Source organism: Asterias amurensis, chromosome 17 (assembly GCF_032118995.1).
Source record: "Asterias amurensis chromosome 17, ASM3211899v1".
Taxonomy (NCBI): Eukaryota; Metazoa; Echinodermata; class Asteroidea; order Forcipulatida; family Asteriidae; genus Asterias; species Asterias amurensis.
Window position 1 is genome coordinate 4212518 of NC_092664.1, and position 21367 is coordinate 4233884.

At 37.5% G+C, this 21367-nt stretch overlaps 1 protein-coding gene across 4 annotated transcripts in view; it reads left to right on the forward strand.

Annotated features, from left to right (window-relative positions):
* LOC139949633 (uncharacterized) overlaps positions 1 to 21270 on the forward strand; it is a 60352-nt gene extending 39082 nt beyond the window's left edge. For 3 of the 4 annotated variants that reach the window (XM_071948075.1, XM_071948076.1, XM_071948077.1), the window contains 13 exons: positions 373 to 606; positions 1850 to 1969; positions 3412 to 3542; positions 4176 to 4328; positions 6325 to 6709; positions 8209 to 8390; positions 10224 to 10397; positions 12154 to 12278; positions 13892 to 13991; positions 14528 to 14693; positions 15992 to 16058; positions 17170 to 17446; positions 18259 to 21270. In XM_071948075.1, coding sequence (XP_071804176.1) covers positions 373 to 606; positions 1850 to 1969; positions 3412 to 3542; positions 4176 to 4328; positions 6325 to 6709; positions 8209 to 8390; positions 10224 to 10397; positions 12154 to 12278; positions 13892 to 13991; positions 14528 to 14693; positions 15992 to 16058; positions 17170 to 17446; positions 18259 to 18492 — 2348 coding nt within the window. In that variant the 3' untranslated portion in view covers positions 18493 to 21270. The remainder of the gene's footprint in view (positions 1 to 372; positions 607 to 1849; positions 1970 to 3411; positions 3543 to 4175; positions 4329 to 6324; positions 6710 to 8208; positions 8391 to 10223; positions 10398 to 12153; positions 12279 to 13891; positions 13992 to 14527; positions 14694 to 15991; positions 16059 to 17169; positions 17447 to 18258) is intronic. The other variant, XM_071948078.1, reaches the window with a different exon arrangement.
* Positions 21271 to 21367: the final 97 nt, after the last annotated feature.

The window sequence follows — 21367 nt, forward strand, 5'->3', positions numbered from 1 at the left end:
CAAAATGCTTTATACTATTGGGAGTAGCCCTGGCGGCCTTACACTTTTGTTTTGTACTACAGTGACGTCCTGTACCTTTCTCCTTGCAAAATTTAGTGTGACGACGATTTCAGGGTGCAATGCTATTTTATTGCTCATTAAAAGGAAAAAACAAAGAAGTGAAATAGCTGGGATTAAAAATAAAAAAACTCATATTCCCAGCATAGTTAAACAATCCTCATAACTGTTTTGGTCAATGGTCACAAAAACAAGACGATTGGACCAACCAATACCATTCTTCCAGGTCTGGAAAATAAATACTAAAATGAAAAGATGATAAATGAGGCAAAATTTGAAATAAAGTTTCATTTATTTGTGCTTTGATATTTGTAGTGGTGGATATCATCTGTCCAATGAACTTGAGTGTTGTTGCTGAACCCGGTGACAATAGTTCCAGTGTGGACTGGAATGAACCGGTTATAACCGGATGGAACGGCCAAACAAGTTTGACACCATCTCTACTGCCCGGTACATTCTTCATAGGAATTCACAAAGTGGACTACACTCAACGTTTTGAACAACAGTATAATGTGGTTTTGGAGTGTTCTTTCTTCATATCGGTTGGAGGTGAGTACAAACTTCTCTTAAAGGCAGTGGACACTATTACTCAAAATAATTGTAAGCAATTACTCAAAATAAGTAATTACTTAAAATAATTGTAAGCATAAAACCTTACTTGGTAATGAGTAATGGGAAGAGGTTGATATTATAAAACGTTGTGAGAAGCGGCCCCCTCTGAAGTAACGTAGTTTTCGAGAAAGAAGTAATTTTCCACTAAAACATTTGAATTTGATTACGAGACCTCAGAATTAGATTTTGAGGTCCTGAATTCAAGCATCTGAAAGCACACAACTCCGTGTGACAAGGGTGTTTTTTCTTCCATTATTATCTCGCAACTTCGACAACCAATTGAGTTCAAATTTTCACAGGTTTGTTGTTTTGTGTATATGTTGAGATACACCAAGTGAGAAGACTGGTCTTCTTGACAATTACCAAAGGTGTCAAGCGCCTCAGGAAAATGGAACGGTTTGGGGATCACTGAGGGAGTCTGAGTTTTAACCATAGCACGAGTAAATGCAGTCAATATTTGTTTTATAACACCACAACAGACTATTTATTATCCTCAAACACGTAACGTTTGTACGCACCTTACAGATACACAGATGCACAATTGGGTTCGAGGCGGTTAAAAAGACGGCTGGGTACTGCACGCCGTGTGACGGCAAACGATGCAAGGGCTGTTATAATACGCACAACCAATCCTAGTACGCAATACTAATCGCTTACTGTCCCACCCGCACATAAATAATGTGAAACAGAAATACTCTTCCACAGTAAGTGTTTTGGGTTCTGTTAGGTGCACTACTTTGGGGTGGCACGGTTGGCCTGTGCGTAAAGCGCTCGCCTCTCACCAAGGTGACCCCGGATCGATTCCCGGTCGGGGCCATATGTGAGTTGAGTTGTGCGTTGGTTCTCTGCTGTGCCACGAGGGTTTTCCAGACTATCCGGGTTTTCCTCCCTCAGGAAAAAATCAAACACTTTCGATCTTGGCTGTGCTCCGTGGTCATAATGGGTTGATGTGGCTGGCAGATGAATGCGCCCTTGCATGCCTGCTTCTCGAACATGTTGTAGCCGCGTCCTTCGCAATTCAGCTCTAGCTGCGAGTAAGGATGATTAGCGCCCCAACTTATTATTATTATTACTAACCCTAGAGCACAGGACCTACGGCCCATCTAAAAGACAAAGCAAGTATAGTGAAGTAGCTCGGTCAGGGACACTTTGCTGATCAGATCTTTCTACTCATTTTCAGGTCAATGTGACGTCATCAGTTCACATGATTCAACTCTTGACCGTACTATTAAATGGCAGCCCACCAAGGCAGGACAAACTGCAGAGTCCTTTCAGAGATGTACACTTAACACAACCAATGGTAAGTTGTCTATCAATCAATCGATTAATCAATCAATCATGCCATACTAATGTATTTGCTTAATTTCTAATTTGGATGTAATTTAATTTCCAGCTACAGACCTGTTATATGTAAAAGGATATTTAATGTATCTTTTTAGTTCTCAAGATATTAAATGTAACTTTTTAGTTTTCTATGTTTTTTTGTATTTAAAACTCCGTACATTTTGTGAATGAATAAAGTGTTTGATTTGTAAGTCGAAGAAGTCAGTCAGTCGTCAACCATTCAATCATTCAATCAATCAATTAATCAATCAATCAATCAATCAATCAATCAATCAATCAATCAATCAGTCAATCCATTAACCAACTCGATATGGATGTAATGGCTTTTAAAGGTCAGTCTATACTAGATTATTTTGTCAGTGTAGGGCCTATGCTGATTTATTTTGTAAAATTTTCGAGAAAACTTTTTGCAAAATTATCGCGAAAGAGTCAATGAACTGACACCTGTGAAAGTTTCAGCTGACGGTGTGTACTTGTTGAGAAAATTGCAAAACAAAACTGTCATGATAATTTCATAAGAACATTTAGCAAGGTGGCAGTGGGTAATAAACCACATCTCTCTCCGCAGCATTAGCGGTACAGACACCAATCCTCAGAAATCTAAGGATCTTGCATGAATGAACCATTTCTCATCAGATTCAAATGTTTTTATTAATTCTAATAAATTGGGGCATTTTTAAGCAACAATTTTGCATCTTTTACCATCTTTAAAACAAGTAGGTGTTAAACAAAAGTTAAGGGGGTTGGGTGCAATGCCAAAGTTTTGACCCTACTTTTAATTTTAAGACCTTTCAATTTATTTATTTAACAATCGAAAAGTTTTGCACATTATTCTTTAAAGGACAGGGTGTCTGTTTGGAAATTGTCAAAGACCAGTATGCTCAATTGGTCGTTGAAGCTGTAAAAAAATAATGACAGAAAAACCGACCCTTGTTTTATGGAATCGTGTGCTTTCAGATGCCTGAGAAAGGCTTCAGATTAAAATGGGGTACAAACTTAGCTCTTTCTCTAAAAACTCATTAATGTGTGAAGTAATTACTTCGAAGTGGGTCACTTCAAACAATTTTATAGAACATCAACAGCCCCTCATTGCTCTTAACCAAATAAGTTTTTATGGACGTTAATTTTTTGAGTAATTACATAAAGTACACTCTTCGTTCAAAAACCAGGCAAGACATTCTTCCTACTTAGGTCGGATATCCGATTTCTTTTAGCACTTTCAGGTCAGGAAAATAGTTTTTAAATAGCATGAAAACTATGCAATGCCCAAGAATTATGTACATGTATGCGAGCTCTTTACTTCTTTTTCTTACTTTTTCAAAGGACCAAATATCATGTCTACTTTCTATATGCATTGATTTTATCTAAAGGTTTCATTTTGAATAATTTTTCCTTCAGCTGGTGAGCCAATAGCTGTACGAGACTGTCTGGTGGTTGACCCACCTCTTTACTTTGAGTGGGAGGCAAACTACACGCTTCTCGGCTGTGGTGAAGCCATTAAACTCACCATCGAAGATGTTGCTGATCGGGTAAATACAATTTATTTGTCTAAGTCTACATACATGTAAGTGATGAAGTGTTATTGCGGTATATATTTAAGATTACAAAAGCATGGTAAAAGTCGACTTGAAATTGTAAAGTGTGCAATGCAATGGACACCATTACAGAAGCACATCTTTTTGAATGCACTTTTCCTTAAGAGACCAGTCGCTTCTGAATAATCATCACAAAATGACGAGATATCGCTTATAATGTTCATTTATTTAATCAAACATTTTCAGTAAAAATGTCAACAAATAAAACTTGAAACAGAAATTGTGTTTTAATTTAAGAAATGGAGTGCTCTGTTGACATAAAGGACACTTTTTGTAATTGTTTTAGAAAAGTCAACTTTTCTGTATTTGTGTGAGTGGAAGTGGGTCAAATCTTGTGTAACAAACAATCAAACAAAGATCCCCCCCCACCCCGAAAAAAAAGCACAACAACATTCATTGCTGGGTTTTTTCTTTTTACAAAAAAAAGTCAGGAAAATTATTAAGAAACAGATGTCTGGGTTTTTGTTTTAGAGTTGTATGTCAATAGGGTACATGACCTTTTCTTTTATGCCAATTGAATTGTCTTTATTTATTCAACCAATAACTATTTATTTATTGAATGCACAGGTTGAGGTGACTGAAGGTAATGCTGAGGAAGTTGCTATTTTTCTCAAAAATCAGACACAAGACAACAGCGCAGTTGGTGACGAAGAGGTAGAGGTAGAAGATGTGGCTGATATCTTGATGAAAATTGTGGATGCTGGATCCGGTAATCCTGAGGTAGAGTTTTGGAAATCTTTTTAATTAATCATTGAACAGGCATGATTTTGTCTGCTGGTTTTTGCTCAAAGTGTTTGTTCCCTCAGGAAACCAGTAAGGTTACAGTGAAATAACCTGAAAAAAGGTGTATCAAAGGCAGTGGACACTATTGGTAATTACTCAAAATAATTATTAGCATATACCTCACTTGGTAACGAGTAATGGGGAGAGGTTGATGGTATAAAACCAGAGATACCAACATACACGATTTGGGCAAAGCAAATACGATTTCGAGCCGTGACTACGACGCTACGATGATACTCAATAAAACACGCTAAACAAGCCGCCCAATATAATTTTATTAAATCGTACGATACATGCAAACAACGAATGAACTATTAAGTGGAAATAAATATTAAGAAAAATATCCAAATAATTGTAACAGAAAAGAAAAAAACACTTTTAATTTTAGACATAGTGTTGAATAATAGCGGCGAATTCACTTGAACAATATACGTGTCTCGACGTAATGATTGTTGCGTGCCCTCTGATCCCCCGCTGGCTGGCCGGATGAGTATTTTTACGCTAGTGCATTGCTGCAAGATCGTACCCATTGATCTCTATTACACCATGGGAAATAGTGCACACGTGCGTGGGGAATGAGGTTGTGTGTGAGCTAACGTGTCACAGTAACCTCATTCCTCATGTATCCACTACTATTGTGCCCACGCTGTCTGTACATGTACTTCATCGAAGCTTGGCACAAAAAGTAAGAAATAATGGCGACAAAAAAGGAGACCTTCTGAACAAAAATACCTTCAACTGAGTGGCCTGTGAGATCTAAGCTAGACAGTTTCCATGTTTTCTTACTAGTAATTGTAGCACCGATGTCCAGAAAATGCCCAAAATATGGACAGCGTTTTTTTTTTTTTTTTCTCTCTCCCAATAGCTTGTTGTTGCATTTCTGACCATTAAAACAAAACCATTTAAGTAAGGCCACCCTTTGTTATGTTTTTTTTTTTTAAAACAAAGTCAGAAGATGAGGGATTTTTTTTTTTCCCCAGATTTTTTTTTCACTGGCCATTATAAACATTTGTAGCTGTTCTGGTGGTGCATACAGAGGTAATTGTTATTTCACGACAATGCCTGAAAATGAGCTATTTAACATTGTAGAGAGTAATTGAAAGATCGGTTTAGGGAGCCCAGCCCAAGCCACGCTCGCCCTTAACTTTTGGGAGATGCTACTCTTTTTTAAAGTTCAATATTGGCATCTCTGTAAAACATTGTGAGAAACGGCGTCCTCTGAAGTGCCATAGTTTGTGAGAAAGAAGTAATTTTCCACTAATTTGATTTTGAGACCTCAGATTTAGAACTTGAGGTCTTGAAATCAAGCATCTGAAAGCACACAACTTCCTGTGGCAACTTTGACGACCAATTAAGCTCAAATTTTCACAGGTTTGTTATTTTATGTATGTGTTTAGATACACCAAGTGAGAAGACTAGTCTTTGACAATTACCAATAGTGTCTAGTATCTTTAACTCCATTTATGCATCGTCCGGTCGCTAAGATTTAAACTTCTTTAGAAAAATAGTTGTAAAAGAAAAAATATTAAGATTGCACAGCCACATAGTTTTAGAATGGGAAAAAGGACACTGTTACACTCGACCCTTTCCTGATTTCTACAGGTAAGACCAATTATAAGTCATCATCCTCGATGCTTCTTTTTTATTCTTGCTGTATCTGCTGCTAAAACGTAGGAATCAAAGGTGGGCCTACAGGCCTATATGTACAGGGCAATCTCGGAGGTCAAGATGTCTGCTTTAGAACTGGCAAAGGTCAAGGGGTTCTAATCCCAACCCTGTGATATGCCTGTGTCTATTTTAAACAGGACTTGGGGAAGTAACTGAGTATAAACTGCTAACATCAATGTATGGGTGAAATTCTTTTATGGGTAATATTCTTACTTCTCGATGCTACTTTAGCAACTACTTAACAATTAATATTGTGACCCGACAGGTCACAGTAGCTGTAGTAGGGACTGTCAATAACATCCTTATGAATCAGAACACCAACGATGATCTTGCTAACGACAACGGAGTCAGCTCATCAGGGATCGTTCAGTCAGTCGAGGCTCAGATCAGTTCTACTCTTCAGCAGGAGGGCATGGTTAGCATACAGCAACCGAGCCTCCATGTTGAAGGGGTAAGTCTAGACCCAATGGAGGCCAATGGTGGATTCAGCTTTGTGTCGGTTCAACAACCTGGAGGGCCGCAGGAAATCGGCTCACTAGAAGGAACGGAAGTGAAGACCTTTAACACCAGTGAGATACCCCCTGATATTGAGGTCGTTGCATCCGCTCAGCTGCCTCAAAATATTGGAGAAATATTACGATCTGTGACTGGTACGTTTATTAATTTTGATTATTCTTGTTGAACATTTTCCTGGAAATAGTTAGGTTTCTTTGAAACTATTAAATAACTCCCCATAATATAGCTTTCGTCAGTTTTAAACATTGATACGATACGCACATCAAATGTTGGAAAGTACTACTTAGAGTTGAAAGCAGGTGGGGGTTGGGGCTTGCAAGTGCATAAAGCACTCGCTTCTCACCAATGTGGCCCTGCTGGACCTGGTTCAAATCCCGGCTAAGGCCATTTATAAGTAGAGTTGTGCATTGATTCGCTGCTAATGTATACAGGTGTGTTTTTTGGGGCCCTTCCAGGTTCTTTCACACTTTTGATCTCTGGCTGTGCTTGGTGTGCATATATGTGACCCGCTCTGTGAAAATGAGTCAGATGTAGGCCATTTCAAGAATTGAGTTATATGCATGGCTGGAAAGAACATATCAGCAGCAGTAATTTGGTATATGTCTAAGCTTTGGGGTGTATCGCGTTGCTGAGTTACTCCCGTTTGAAATAAGCCACTACACCATTTTTGGTGAAAAACAAATTACAAGTAAAATTATATTTTAAACTACCATTTCGTGCATAAGGATACAAATTAGACATAAGTATGACCACAAAATTGTTGTATTCATAGCTTTATTGCCTAAAAGTAAGTGTTCTAAAGGTTAACCATGCATCTATAGATCTTTTTACATTTTCCACATTAGACTGTCCATAACTTAATAATGCATTGGGCGACATCTGACTCATTTTCACAGAGTGGGTCACATATAGACTATGCGGCTCAAACATGTTGTAGCTGCATCCTTCAGCTTCTCAGCTGCAAGCTAAGATAATTAGCCTCCTAAGTTATTAAGAGGATGGTTACACTGTTTAAGGATGGTTGAAACCTTTTCAATGATTTCGGTTACGTGTAATTAGAGCTGAGTGGTCAAACACACTTGACTCAAGCTCTGTTGTTGTTTCTGATCAGCAGAGTGGGGGTTCGAGTCCAGGTCAGGACACTTGTGTAATTGAGCAAGACACTTTTAAAACCATTATTGCTTCATCCTTCAGATGGGACAGAAAGCCGAAGGTCCTGCGTGTTGTGTAATGCACGTAAGAGAACCCAGTACACTTATCGCTAAGAAAAGGGAGTTTGCCTCGGTGTTTCTGGCAGTGGCATGGCTGCTGAATGTGCTGAAAGTCTCATAATTCATAAACTTAAAAATCTGTCTAAAAAAAGTCTGTTTCCATGCTATATAACACTCAAATATTACCACCAATACTACTCTAGCATGAATAGTCATACTTTAATGCAATTCCTTGCATCACTGCCATATACATGTATGGGACTTAAATATACATGTACACATGAAAACAGGTGAGGACACTGTGTTGAGAGAGCTTTGGAAAGCCTGCCAGACTTGGAAAGAAGTGTTTACAGGTCCTCTGGTGGTTAATTTGCCATTGGGCAGTTTGGCCATGCAATTAATGGAATATATTTTTGGTACAGCAGGTGACAACTCCAGCCGACTGCAAGCCAGTTTCATCGTGTATGCTAGTGATGACTTGTTCCAGTCCTCCTTGATCCGAGATAATAACTCCAGCGTTGAAGTTGCTGGACCTGTTGTCTCTCTGACAGTAGAAGGACATGACTTAGTGAATCTGACTCAACCATTGGTCATTGAAATACAGGTATGATTAGGTCGGCACCGGAAAGTCTGAAAAACTACTCCATGGTAGTAGAATATAAAGCAAAACGGTTCTCAAAGAACAAACTCTACCTGGCAAGTATATACACTATAAGTTATCACACAAGCGCGAGTGGAATACGGAAAAATATAGCGCTTCTGCGTCCCATATCCAATGAGGCCGAAGGCGCGTGACATAGAACACACAATACGCATGGTAGTGATATTAGCCGTGCAATATAGGTTTTTATCACCACGCCAATCTGATTGGAGGATTAGCGCGTACTTGAAGATAAATGGTGATATACCGCAAACCAAATACAATGATAACCTCACAACACCGCAGGGCTTGTAGCTCAAAGTGTTTACTGGACCAGAAAGCTTTTTACAAGACCAGGATCAAAATAAGATAAAAATTGCCTGACCCAGTTTTTAACATGCATTCATAAATACCTCGGACAGTTTCGCTATTCCTATTGGTGGAGAGCGCGTCACGTGGGTGTGTATAAACCTTTGTTTATGACCAGTAAAAAGTTATAAAACATGGGCGTGACACGCGAGCTTGCACCTGTTCTTATAAGACAGTTTCTTCATTCCTGTTGGGCGAGAGCAACGGCTGAAACAGTTGTGCCACATCACGCGATATGCGCGACTCGCACAGCATTCCCTTTTAAGTTGTTTACCCGAGGGCGGCAGAGGGCTTTACCATTTTATAGCTGGAGGGGTGTTGTGTTGAAAGAAATTATTGAACAATTATAATTTTTGCATTTATTTTACTTTTTGACTAAAAAGTGGTAATTTTTCAGACCAAAAAGGTATTTATGAATGGACATCATAGTGTGTTGAATCGGTTTTCAACTAGTGGTTTAAACCCGCCGAGGCCTGGTTCTTTATAATTTACCTCGACTTCGTCTCGGTAAAATTATATAGAACCACTAGGCCTCGTTGGGATTAAACCACTAGTTGAAAACCTTTTCACCACACATTGATTCCCTTGTTTAACTTAACTTTTTTTAGTTGAAAAAGCGTTAATTTGTCCCCATGGTATTAAAATACACTGGACACTGACTTAGTAATTTCTCAAAATAATTGTGAGCATAAAAGCTTACTTGATAACAATCAACCAAGAGCTGTTGATAGTTTAAAACCTTGTGAGAAACGGGTCCCTCTGAATTAACAGAGTTTTCAAATAAAAGAAGCAGTTTTCCCTGTTAAATGTTTGAATTTGTTTTTGAGACCTCAAAATTAGATTTTGAGGTCCCGAAATCAAGCATCAAAGCACACAACTTTGTGTGACAAGGGTGTTTTTTCTTCTATTATTATCTCGCAACTTCTTTATTTTCTTTTATCTCGTTTCTTATTTTGTGCGTATGTTAAGATATACACCAAGTGAAAGACTGGTCATTGACAGTTACCAAAGGTGTCCATTGTCTTTAAGTTTTCTTCATTGTGTCATTAGAATTGAAAGGTATTTTATCAGACTCAAAGCTGTATTTTCACGGGTATGTCAAAACGATCCCACTTAGCGAGGTGACAGCGAATATACCAACCGCATCTCTGGCTGCGGTATTCACGAAACGGACATCAACCGTCAGAAATCTAAAAAAACATTCATGCATGGAATCATTTCTCAGATTCAAATATTTCTTGGTGAAAATTTTTGTAAAACCATATTAATTCAAAGTAGTTTTTTCCTACCAACAGCTTCTCACCAAGTATGTTTTTAAGGTCGTTTATTTTTGGAGCCAATCTATGGCCCTATCTTTTAGAGATGAATTTCACTTAAATTTTGCCAAACTGATCTCACATTTTTTTTTCAACATTTTTATATTTCCAGGTGTCAAACAATGCAAGTTCTCATGACAACACAAGTTTCAGATGCGTGTTCTGGGATTTTACCAAAGCAGATGGAGTTGGTGATTGGTCAACAGCTGGGTGTATTCTTGCAAGACAAACGGACAATACAGTATCTTGTAACTGCAGCCATGCCACCAACTTCGCAATCCTTGTGGTACGCAAAAGTTCAGAAAGTTCATATTTCTAGAATTACTCTCTTAAAAAAAACAATTCAAAGTTTAAAATTCACATGCCTGATATACTGCGTTTTTTACGTTTCTCCTTATGCTGCTCTCATACTGTGGGGAAATTTCTACCGAATATGAATATTTTAATTTTGCAGGGAACTCTCCCGAAAGTTGCTACTGGATAGTGAATATTTTCATCTTGGTCTCACCCCTCGGTCGTCCTCGGTCGGCCCTCTCCTTACCAATATCCTATGAATATATTATGAATGCTTACCAACGCTTGCCAATGCTTGCCAATGCCTTTACGAGCGTTGCCAATGGTTTATCAAAGTTACCCGCAATGCCTATAACTAGAATGACTTGTTTGAGCCATTGTTAAATGTTTCCATTCGAAAGCACACTCGCTAGCATATTTGCCATCATGGCTTTGGTTTAAATTTTCACAGGTTAAGTTTTATTGTATCACATACATTAATTAATATACATTAAGAAACCAAAGGTGTACTTTGCCTATATCAGAAGCATGAAAAACACAAGTAATAAAGGCCGTTATTAGAAGTCTTAAACATGGATGGAGCATATAATGAAGAACCAAATTACGCTGTGTGTAAAACAGTAACATAAGGGGTGTTTCCCCGGCTTTATTCGCTTATTTTTGGTCCTGAATTTTTGTTAAAGGCAGTGGACACTATTGGTTATTACTCAAAATAATTATTAGCATAAAACTTTATTTGGTAACGAGTAATGGGGATAGTATAAAACATTGTGAGAAACGGCTCCCTCTGAAGTGATGTAGTTTTCGAGAAAGAAGTAACTTTCCACGAATTTGATTTCAAGACCGCAGATTTAGAACTTGAGGTCTCGAAATCAAGCATCTGAAAGCACACAACTTCGTGTGACAAGGGTAGGTTTTTTCCTTTCATAGTAATCTCGCGACTTCAACGACCAGTTGAGCTGAAATTTTCACAGGTTGGTTATTTTATGCAGAAGTTGAGATACACCAAGTGTGCAGACTCTTAAAGCCATTATACCCTTTCGGTACAGGAAAAAAAAAAAAAGTACACAGATTTACAAATAATTTACAGGGTTTACAGAAGGTAATGGTGAAAGACTTCTCTTGAAATATTGTTCCATGAAATGCTTTACTTTTGGAGAAAACATTAAAACAATATAAATTCTCGTTAGCGAGAATTACGGATTTATTTTAAACACATGTCATGACACGGCAAAACGCGCGGAAACAAGAATGGGTTTTCCCGTTATTTTCTCCCGACTCCGATGACTGATTGAACCTAAATTCTCACAGGTTTGTTATTTTATATATTAGTTGTGATACACGAAGTGTGGGACTTGGACAATACTGTTTCCCGAAAGTGTATAATGGCTTTAAACAATGCTGTTATAGTCCCTCTGTACTTTTTGAATGACAAAAAATAATGAACCAAACTTTGTCACAAATCTGTATGCCAAATTTCATTTTCGTGGTGAGTAATTAACCACAACTGAATGACTGGTGGGTAAGTTTATAAATAGTCGTGTTTAAAAACAGAAACAAGTTACTGGAGTGGGACTTGAACCAACGACCGGATTAAAGTACGAGTGCTCTACCAACTGAGCTATTGAGCCTTATGTAGACAGTCTCCCTATTAGTCAATATCTTTGTTTGGGGGTCCCAGTCAGAAGCCATTAATAATCATTAAAATTGTTTTAATCTCTGAATTTGTGAAATCTGTTCATTTTCAGGACGTGCATGGACAAACAAAAACAGATGATAAATTTGAGCTCGCTCTTGATTTTATCAGCCAGATTGGTATTGTCTTGTCAATCATTGCTCTGGGTGCAACTTTGATCATCTACCTCTCAATAAAGTAAGATTATTTTGTTCTTTTTACTTGGATTGTTTCTCCTTCATTATTCCTTTAGAGGGACCATAGTGGCTGCAAACGCCTTGTACCAAAATGTCCATTGGGGCTGAAAACGGCGGCAATATTTGAACTACTTTTGCTCAAATAAGAGGTTCAAAGATCTACTACTCTCAAACAAAACCATGTATTAAAAATGCTATGTCAGATTTGTTGCCAAATTTGACTCAAAAATTTTGATTTAAAATTCAATAGGTATTTTGATGGGGGTCGAGAAAGTTACAAGTTTTCATTTGAGCCATTGCTCGAAAAAGTCCGCCAATTATTAGTAGCATTGAAATAAAGTGCTCAAAATTAGTTTTTGTCGGGATCCCGACAATATATCACGTGACCAATTCTTATGTGTTTTATAAGAAATGTTTTAAATTTTTATCATGGTTCCTGACCATAAAAAGTAAAAGTTAGAGCGGGTGACACTCTTTGAAATACCATTCACTCAAAAAAATCTATTTTTTAATGTTTGGGGCCAAAAATCTGACATAGCATCTTTAATTTTCTTGAAAATAACGCTAAAACAAAACCATGTATTCATTTTTCTGAAAATATTATTTCACATAAAGATTAGCAATTAAAGTCTGGGCACTGGGTGATGATCAAACAGAAAGAATGGTCTAAATAAATAAAAAGGGCACTTTGTTCTCAAACTTTAAATAACTTCAAACATTTAATTTGTTCAAAGAAGTTATATTTTCTATAAAAAATGCATGATGCATAGAATGTGCTTGTAGTGAAAACCATTATACTTTTGATTTTATATGAAAATTTGTATTTGTGTCTCTACTGAGTACATTTGATGTGATTTGAAAAAATTTATGTATATTTATAACAGCGCCAGTAGCGTCACGGATGTGTACGTTATATAAGAATCCACTTTTATTATTATTATTAGTATAATTAAGACAAAATTCATCAAAACATAACCATTTTAAGCTATTGGACACTTTCGCTAAATAGTATTGTCCAAGGCCCACACTTCGTGTGTCACAACTTCTATATAAAATAACAAACCTGTGAAAGTTTAGGCTCAATCGGTCATCGGAGTCGGGAGAAAATAACGGGAAAACCCACCCTTGTTTCCGCACGTTTCGCCGTGTCACGACATGTGTTTAATATAAATCCGTAATTCTCGCTATCGAGAATTGATATTGTTTTTATGTTTTCTCAAAAAGTAAAGCATTTCATGGACTAATATTTCAAGAGAAGTCTTTCACCATTACCTTCTGTAAACCCTGTAACTTATGTGTAAATCTGTGAACTTTTAATTTTTTTTCTGTACCGAAAGTGTCCAATGGCTTTAAATAGAATGCCACAGATCGCAGAGTAGGGCTTTTGAAGTCAAAGATAATGTATATTAGCAGACTTCAACGGCTATCACATCACTGGACAACGCAAATGAGCGCTATGTTATATTGTCACATCACATTACGCTCTACTCAGTTTTTTTTTTACGCAGTGGATATTTAATAAATATTATAATTCCTCAATGTATAATTACTACAAACAGAGGGTTTGTCTTTTTGATTACTAACTTGTTTAATAAAAATTGTTTTTGAATCTAGAAAATTGCGGACTGGTTTATCACGCCAGATTTTCATCCACTTTTGTGTGTCCTTGTTGTTGTTGTATATCGTGTTCATCGCTGGAATTGACAGTGCTAGGGTAAGTAAGCAATGATGTGAATTTCCAGAACAATTCACAATCAATTTTGAGGAGCTCTTGGACAAAATGTGTGATCCAATCAAGCTCGATGAGTCATTTGTCAGAAATAATATTATGGAGAAGCAAGCCAAAACAGACCAACAGGGGTGACATTTTCAATGTTGATAACTTTCTTCCTGATAAATAACATCAGATAGGGGTAAATAAAAGCACTGAAGGAGGTGTATTGATGTAAATTCAATAAACAACTTGACTTTAAACCCCTTTTTGCAGCAGCTAGATCAATGAAAAAAAAAACACACACAAATATTTCTCATGAAAATAACTTGGAGGAGGTGAAGGTAGGAATTGATATCCTCTTAAAACAGTATAGATTGTATAGGATGGAGGGAAACATGCACCAGGCAGGGGGTTCCAAAGAGATGCAGTACGTGAAATAAAGCTATCAAAATGGCTCTTTGCTCTACATCTCTAGAGCAAGACTGTGAGAAGATACTGTTTGATCCTTACTCTGTGTTGCCTAATTTTGTTGACAGGGTTCAGGAGGTGCTTGTGCTTTTGTAGCAGCATTACTTCACTACTTGGCCCTGACCACAATGATGTGGATGGCTGTGGAGGCCAGGAACATGTATGTCAGCACTGTCAAGGTCTTCCCTGAAGACACATCAAGATATATGCTCAAAGCTTGTCTTATTGCTTGGGGTGAGTAACTTCAGACCTTATTCATTACAGGAAATCCTTTTTAGTGTCAGAATTTAACCTCATGGAAACATGTGAATTTAGTATTTCCCTCTTCAGTAGTTGTGATTTTAATAAAAGTTTACTGTACCTTATGAATATTCTATCAGTAGGCAGTGCCAGTAGGTAATTATTCAGTGTCTGTTATAATTATTTCAATGCTTTGCCTTATTTGGGTCTGCACAGTTTTTACATTGTCACTGGGTCATTAACTTAATAATGAACATTCATAAATACCCCAGACAGTTTCTCTACTCCTATTGGTGGAGAGCGTGTTATGTGGGGTGTTTAAATGGTTGATAATGACCAGTGTTTATAACCGACTGGCTTCCGCGTGTCAGGCGCACAAGATTATCATGCGGAACGCAATTCATAGCTATTAGTAACAGCGCGTAACTTACTTCTAAGTGCACGCGCGTTATCTATTTTTAAGTGCGCGGGCGTACACACAACCCACGCGCAACAGACTCTTCACAAAGATTTTGAAAAAAATATTTCAAACCTCAAATTTTCAACTGTCAAAGTGTCTGTAATTGTATTTTTTTAACGTTTTTTCACAAAAGGGCATTGATGAATGGGAATAAAAGAGTAGTGACTCGTTCTTAAACGTCCGTTTAAAACCTGGCTTCGGCTCTCTGGCCTTTATTTATCACATGGCAATTCAACCCTGCCGGCTTTAAACGGCCGAGTAAGAACTCGTCGCTACCCTTTTATTCAAGTTAATCTGGCTGGGGCAGTTAGCACCACTACTCTCTAAATGTGAAAGAGTGAAAAACACCACTCTTTACATTTTGAGTTGTCCCTCAAATAGCACTTTAAAAGAGTGGTGGTTATTTCACTCTTTAAGAGGGGTTTCACTCCAGGACAGAGTGGAAAATAACTCAAAAAGATGGAACTCATAAAACAGTTGTCCCTCATATGGCTCTTCAAAAAGAGTGCTTTTCACTCTTTTACATTAAGATAGTACATTTTTGTTCTTGATCCAGTTATAAGTATCAGGGTTCACTGTTTGGACAAGGAATTACATTGAGATAACAGGTGTGAGTTGGTAAAGACAAAACTAATGTATTATCCTGGGCTCTGTCTTTAATTGCACTTTCCTGTAATAAGGACCTACTAAAATATCTTTCTATGGGTTTCTAACTTATGTCCTTGTCTTCTCTCCATTGGGTTTTTATGAGAGTTCTCACAACCAAAAGAAATTGAAATAAACAAAAAGATTAATGAAATAATTTATTTGTTGTTCTTTAATTTCTCCTCAGGGTCTCCACTGATAGTTGTGACAATAACGTTAGCATCCGCTACAAGTTGTTATGGCAGCGAACACAAGTGAGTAAAACTGTATTTGTTCCCACATCAGCATGATGAAAAGACTAGTATTTGTTTAATCTGCCGTGACACCATCAGAAAAAACTCCATGCTTACACCATGGTGCTGTGACTCAACAAAAAAGGGCAATTTCTTCTCTACCATAATCAGCCTATTGGCGCCCGTAGTTGAATTATTTTGTTTGCGTTGATGTTATCTTGTTATTTAGAGGAACACGTTGCCTTGGATCGGACGAGTTGGTCTGTAAAAAGCATTTGTAACCGTTTTTTTATTAAAATGCATATGGTTGGAACGATGTTTGAAAAGTAGAATACAGTGATCCACACAAATTTGCCTCGAAATTGCATGGTTTTACTTTTACTGTGCGAACTAACACGGTCGGCCATTTATATAAATGGCCGACCGTGTTAGTCGACGAGGTAAAAGGAAAACCGTGCAATTTCGAGGCATGTTTGTGTGGAATATTGTATTCTACTTTTACAACATCTTATCCATGTACATTTTATAATAAACGGTTACAAACGCTTTTCAAAGCCCAGCTCGACCGATTCAAGGCAACGTGTTCCTTTAATCAATCAATGGAAAACTTATTTTCAAATCTTTAGGGTGTTAAACTTGTTTATGTTTTGTTTAATCTATTAATAAATTCTTTAAAGGCAAAATACAACTTTTTTTTTAACTGTTTGATTCTTTTAATCTTATATAAATGAAGATGTATACTGACAATTTCAAATGAAAATGTGGACGCATTTTAAAGATATTTGCCAAAAATCTGGAGCGAATATGTTCCGCAAAGACAATAATAATACACAATCTGAGAAACTTAACTGACAGTATTGTTGCTTAGATTCAACTTCTTGGGCATAACATTTTTGTTTATAACCACATTATTTTTAAGTGAAATGTTTCTCAAAATGGTGTATCGAAAGTATGATGTAAGCTTCAATAACCAACAATTTTTATTGCCACTAATTTTAATAGTGATAAAAAAACGTAAACCTCAAGGTAAGGACAGTCATTTTGTTTTTAATCAGTTTTATTGTTACCTAGTTGATTGAAATTATTGTCTCAAAACTGTTGTTGTGGGTCTGTGTTTTCTTTTCATCAACAGTTGTTTTATTCAACCGAGTCTGGCAATGTACCTTGGTCTCCTCGTTCCAATTGCCCTCATCCTCCTTCACAACATCATCACCTTCATCTTGGTCATGCGCAGCCTTCTTAAGATCCAAGAAGCATCTCGCTCTCAGCAGCTCTCCAAACGTCTCCAGAATGCCATCGGTATCTCGGCTCTGATGGGCTTGACTTGGGTTTTTGGATTCCTGGCCATCGGGGACTCTCATGCTAGGTCTGCCTTCCAGCTCATCTTCTGCCTGGCCAACTCCTTGCAGGTAAACAATTGAAGATGCTTAAAGGCAGTGGACACTATTGGTAATTACTCAAAATAATTATTAGCATAAAACCTTACTTTAGTCACAAGTAATGGGGAGAGGTTGGTAGTATAAAACATTGTGAGAAACGGCTCCCTTTGAATTGGAATAGTTTTTGAGAAAGATGTAATTTTCCACGAATTTGATTTTCGAGACCTCAGATTTAGAATTTGAGGTCTCGGAAGCATCTGAAAGCACACAACTTCGTGTGACAAGGGTGTTTTTTCTTTCATTATTATCTCGCAACTTTGGTGACCGATTGAGCTCAAATTTTCACAGTTTTTTTTTTTGTATGCATATGTTGAGACACAGCAAGTGAGAAGACTGGTCTTTGACAATTATCAATAGTGTTCAGTGTCTATAAAATGATGGGAAAGAATTCATCCTTGCAGACTGTTTTTGGAATAATAAGAATTTGATTTCATGCAAAATATGTATATCCTAACCTCAAAGTGTCATAAACTCTTGATAGTTCAACTCTGTAGAGAGACCATTCTGTACAACCATCACCACGGCCAGATTAACATTGTTTTCATTTGACTCGGCTGTTATCAGGAAAAATGCCAGGAAAATGAATAAGAAACAGAATTATGGGAGTTTGTTTATAAAGTATGTGGGTTTGTTTGGAATGTAAATTCTTTGTTAGGGAAACATTAGGCAATAGCAATGTCAGAGACCTCTTGTTTGAGCATAAGTAGGTCTAACTTAGTGTTATCCGGACGGAGAGAAAAAATGCTGACTTATTTGTTAATACTTTCTTTACATGCGCGTAGGGTGTGGTTATCTGCATCATGTTCTGCTTCAGACGAGAGGAGGTACGCACCGCGATGGAACCCTGCTGGCGGCGTATCTGCTGCGGCCGAACCTGCCAACTGCCTGCATTCCATTCTGATAAGACGCACAAGATGGAAGGGGTTACTTCGTCTACTGGACTCAACTCCCCAACTAGTGCTAATAGCACTGCACAGTATGAAATGTCTATGTCTTTGTCTGCTGCCCCAGAGTAGTGTAAAGGTAAAGTAGGGCCTTGCTTTATGTTAAAGGTAATCATGTCCTTGGATTTTAACTGACCTCATGCCAGTGTTGGAGTCAAGACCTCAGAGTCCAAGACCAAAACCGAGACCTCATCTTCCGAAACCTTATCTTCCAACACCTTATCTTCTGAGACCTAGACCTTACAGCCGGAGACTGAGACTGAGACCTCAATGTTTGAGACTGAGAAAAAAGCCAAAACCTCACAGTCTAAAACTGAGACTGAAGCCAAGACCTTAAAGTCCAAGACTGAGACATATTTGTTTGAGATCAAGACAGGACCAGACCTTCCAGTCATGGACTAATACCGAGACCAAGACCTTACAGTCCAAGACTGAGAACTTGACCAAGACCAAGTCTGAGACTGAAACCGAGACCCTATTCACAACTGAGACCAGACCTTAATAGCCTGAGACTGAGACCAAAAAGAGCTCTGTGTTTGAGACATGAGAATGAGACCAAGACCTTACAGTCTGTGACTGAGAAAGAATTATTTTTGTTTAAGACCAAATGAGAATTTATTTTAACACTTTGTAAGCAATTTTTATATTTAAAATAGACATGCATAAGAAGGAGCCCTCCGAGAGGGCTGACCCTACATATGATCAGTTTAGTTAAGACTTTGGCAAAAATCTAAATAAAAATACCCCTTAGCGTCAGTACTACTCATTGCTTGGTTTACTTTTTGAAAATGGGCGAAAGTAAGTCCTAACATTTATTTTGCTTTTATCCATTTCAACTTAGTAGTAGTTGTTCAAACCATGTAAGAAAACACAGTGGCAAATACATTTGCACTTTTTCATCTACACACATCTCATCTCTAGCCCCAAGCACAGCAACCCAGGGGTGATTGATCTTGACGCGCCATTTTTTCCAAGCATGCCGTGCTCGTTCATAACCCCTTGAATTTGTTCATTAAAATGTGCTAGAATCTAGCACATTTTAATGAACTCCTGTAATCAATCCTTTCTACGAGCGCACGCATGTCTTTCGTCTTATAAAATGTTTTTGTTTTTGGTTTAAAAAACGTGTTCGTGCCATAAAAGCGCGGGCATGATCAAGATGCAAATATCTTAAAACTACTTGCAAGCGCACGTTACATCTAATGCATACAACTAATTTCATGAGCCAATCAGCGTTGGTTTTCAGTACATCCCTTCCAGGGGTTAGTGACGAAAGTTTTTATAACGGTGTGCTGCCCATGGTTGGTCCATGACAGTTCAAAGAAACAAGATGGTCACACCATGGTATGGTTGGAATACGCGGTCTAAATAGCGCCCTCGCTTCGGCATCACGCGCTGCTGCATTTTGCTCATGATCCTCCATTTTCGGAAGTCCAAATGAAGGCCTCAAATTAGCGGCACCCAGAGCAAATGCCATGGTGCCCTGTGCTTTTGCTCTGTGCCCTTTGCAAAGTACCAATACAAATTTATTAGTTTCCTCATAAAAGTTCCCCTTGCCAGAGGGAATTGCTGTGTCGCTTCAAGAGCGAAGGCCTGTAAATAAAAGTAAATAAGGTGTTGGTTTATCTATGCGCGTGCTGCCTAAACTCGCAAACTCAACCGCATGTAGGGAATCTGATTTCTAAGATGGCGTTAAAACCCAGATTTATTGTGGATGATAAACATCTCATGACTCGAGTCAGTACTATGGCTTACTTTTTAAGAAATGGGAGGAAATCAAAATAAGTAAGGGAAGGAAAGCTATAAAAAAATAATAAACTTTATCTATTAATCTCAAGCTTTCCATTTTTTAATTTGTAAAATGGCGAGGCCTTTCTGTAACTACCTAGAACATTATGATAAAAACAGGTACTAAATAACTACAAAAAATCTCTTCATATATATTTTTTTATCTTGTTTTATTGTAGATAAAACAAACATATTGACAAAATAAGACACCCCCAATATAGGGCTTGATAGCTCAGATAGTAGACTGCCAGCCTGTTTCCAGAGGCCGCCGGTTCAAGTGTAATGTACTTTTTATGTCTTTGTCTTTCATTCGTTGTCATTATTTGTTTTAAAGGGTCTGGCTACTTTTTGTAGGACACAAAACACAATGTCGACAGATTTACATTAAACTTACACAGTTAGAAGATAATGATAGCAGAAGGCTTCCCTAAAAAATATGACTTGCTGAGGTGCTGTAGTTTTTGAGAAATGAGTAAAAAATGTCACGAAAATGCGTTTTAAATGCTAAAACGGTTTCCGTCTCACTGAGACAAAAATTACTTGTGAGTACTTACCAATAGTGTCCACTGCCTTTAGTGTAAATCTTTTGTAACATTGTGTTACAAAAAGTACCCCAAACCCTACTTCTGTTCATTAGTTAAATATGATCAGGATCAGCTGAAACAAAATAATAAACCTTGAAATATTTTTTATTTTTGTAAAAATTGTATAGGCCTAAAAGTACAAAATTCTCCTCAATGTATTTTCGTTTTTATTTTTTTTCATTTTAATAAAATGTCAGTTTTATGTCTTTGTCTTTCACACTTGTCATTATTTGTTTTAAATACGTTCATAACACTAACAGTATATTTTGTGTATTTATTCAGGCGCGTAGCCAGCTTTCTGGTGGTGGGCTGGGTTTTGGGGATGGGGGCAAATACTATTTTTTGTGCCATTTTAATGTTCAGAATAAAAAAACAAGCTTAAAGGATTTGGGTACTTTTTGCAACACAAAACACAATGTCCAATGTTGAAGATAATGATAGTAGAAAGCGTACCTTAAAATATTAGGTGCTGAGATGCTGTAGTTTTTGAGAAATGAGTAAATCAATGTCTTTAACATACGTTTTTACATGCTAAAACAATTTTCGTCTCATGATCACCGAGACAAAAATTATTT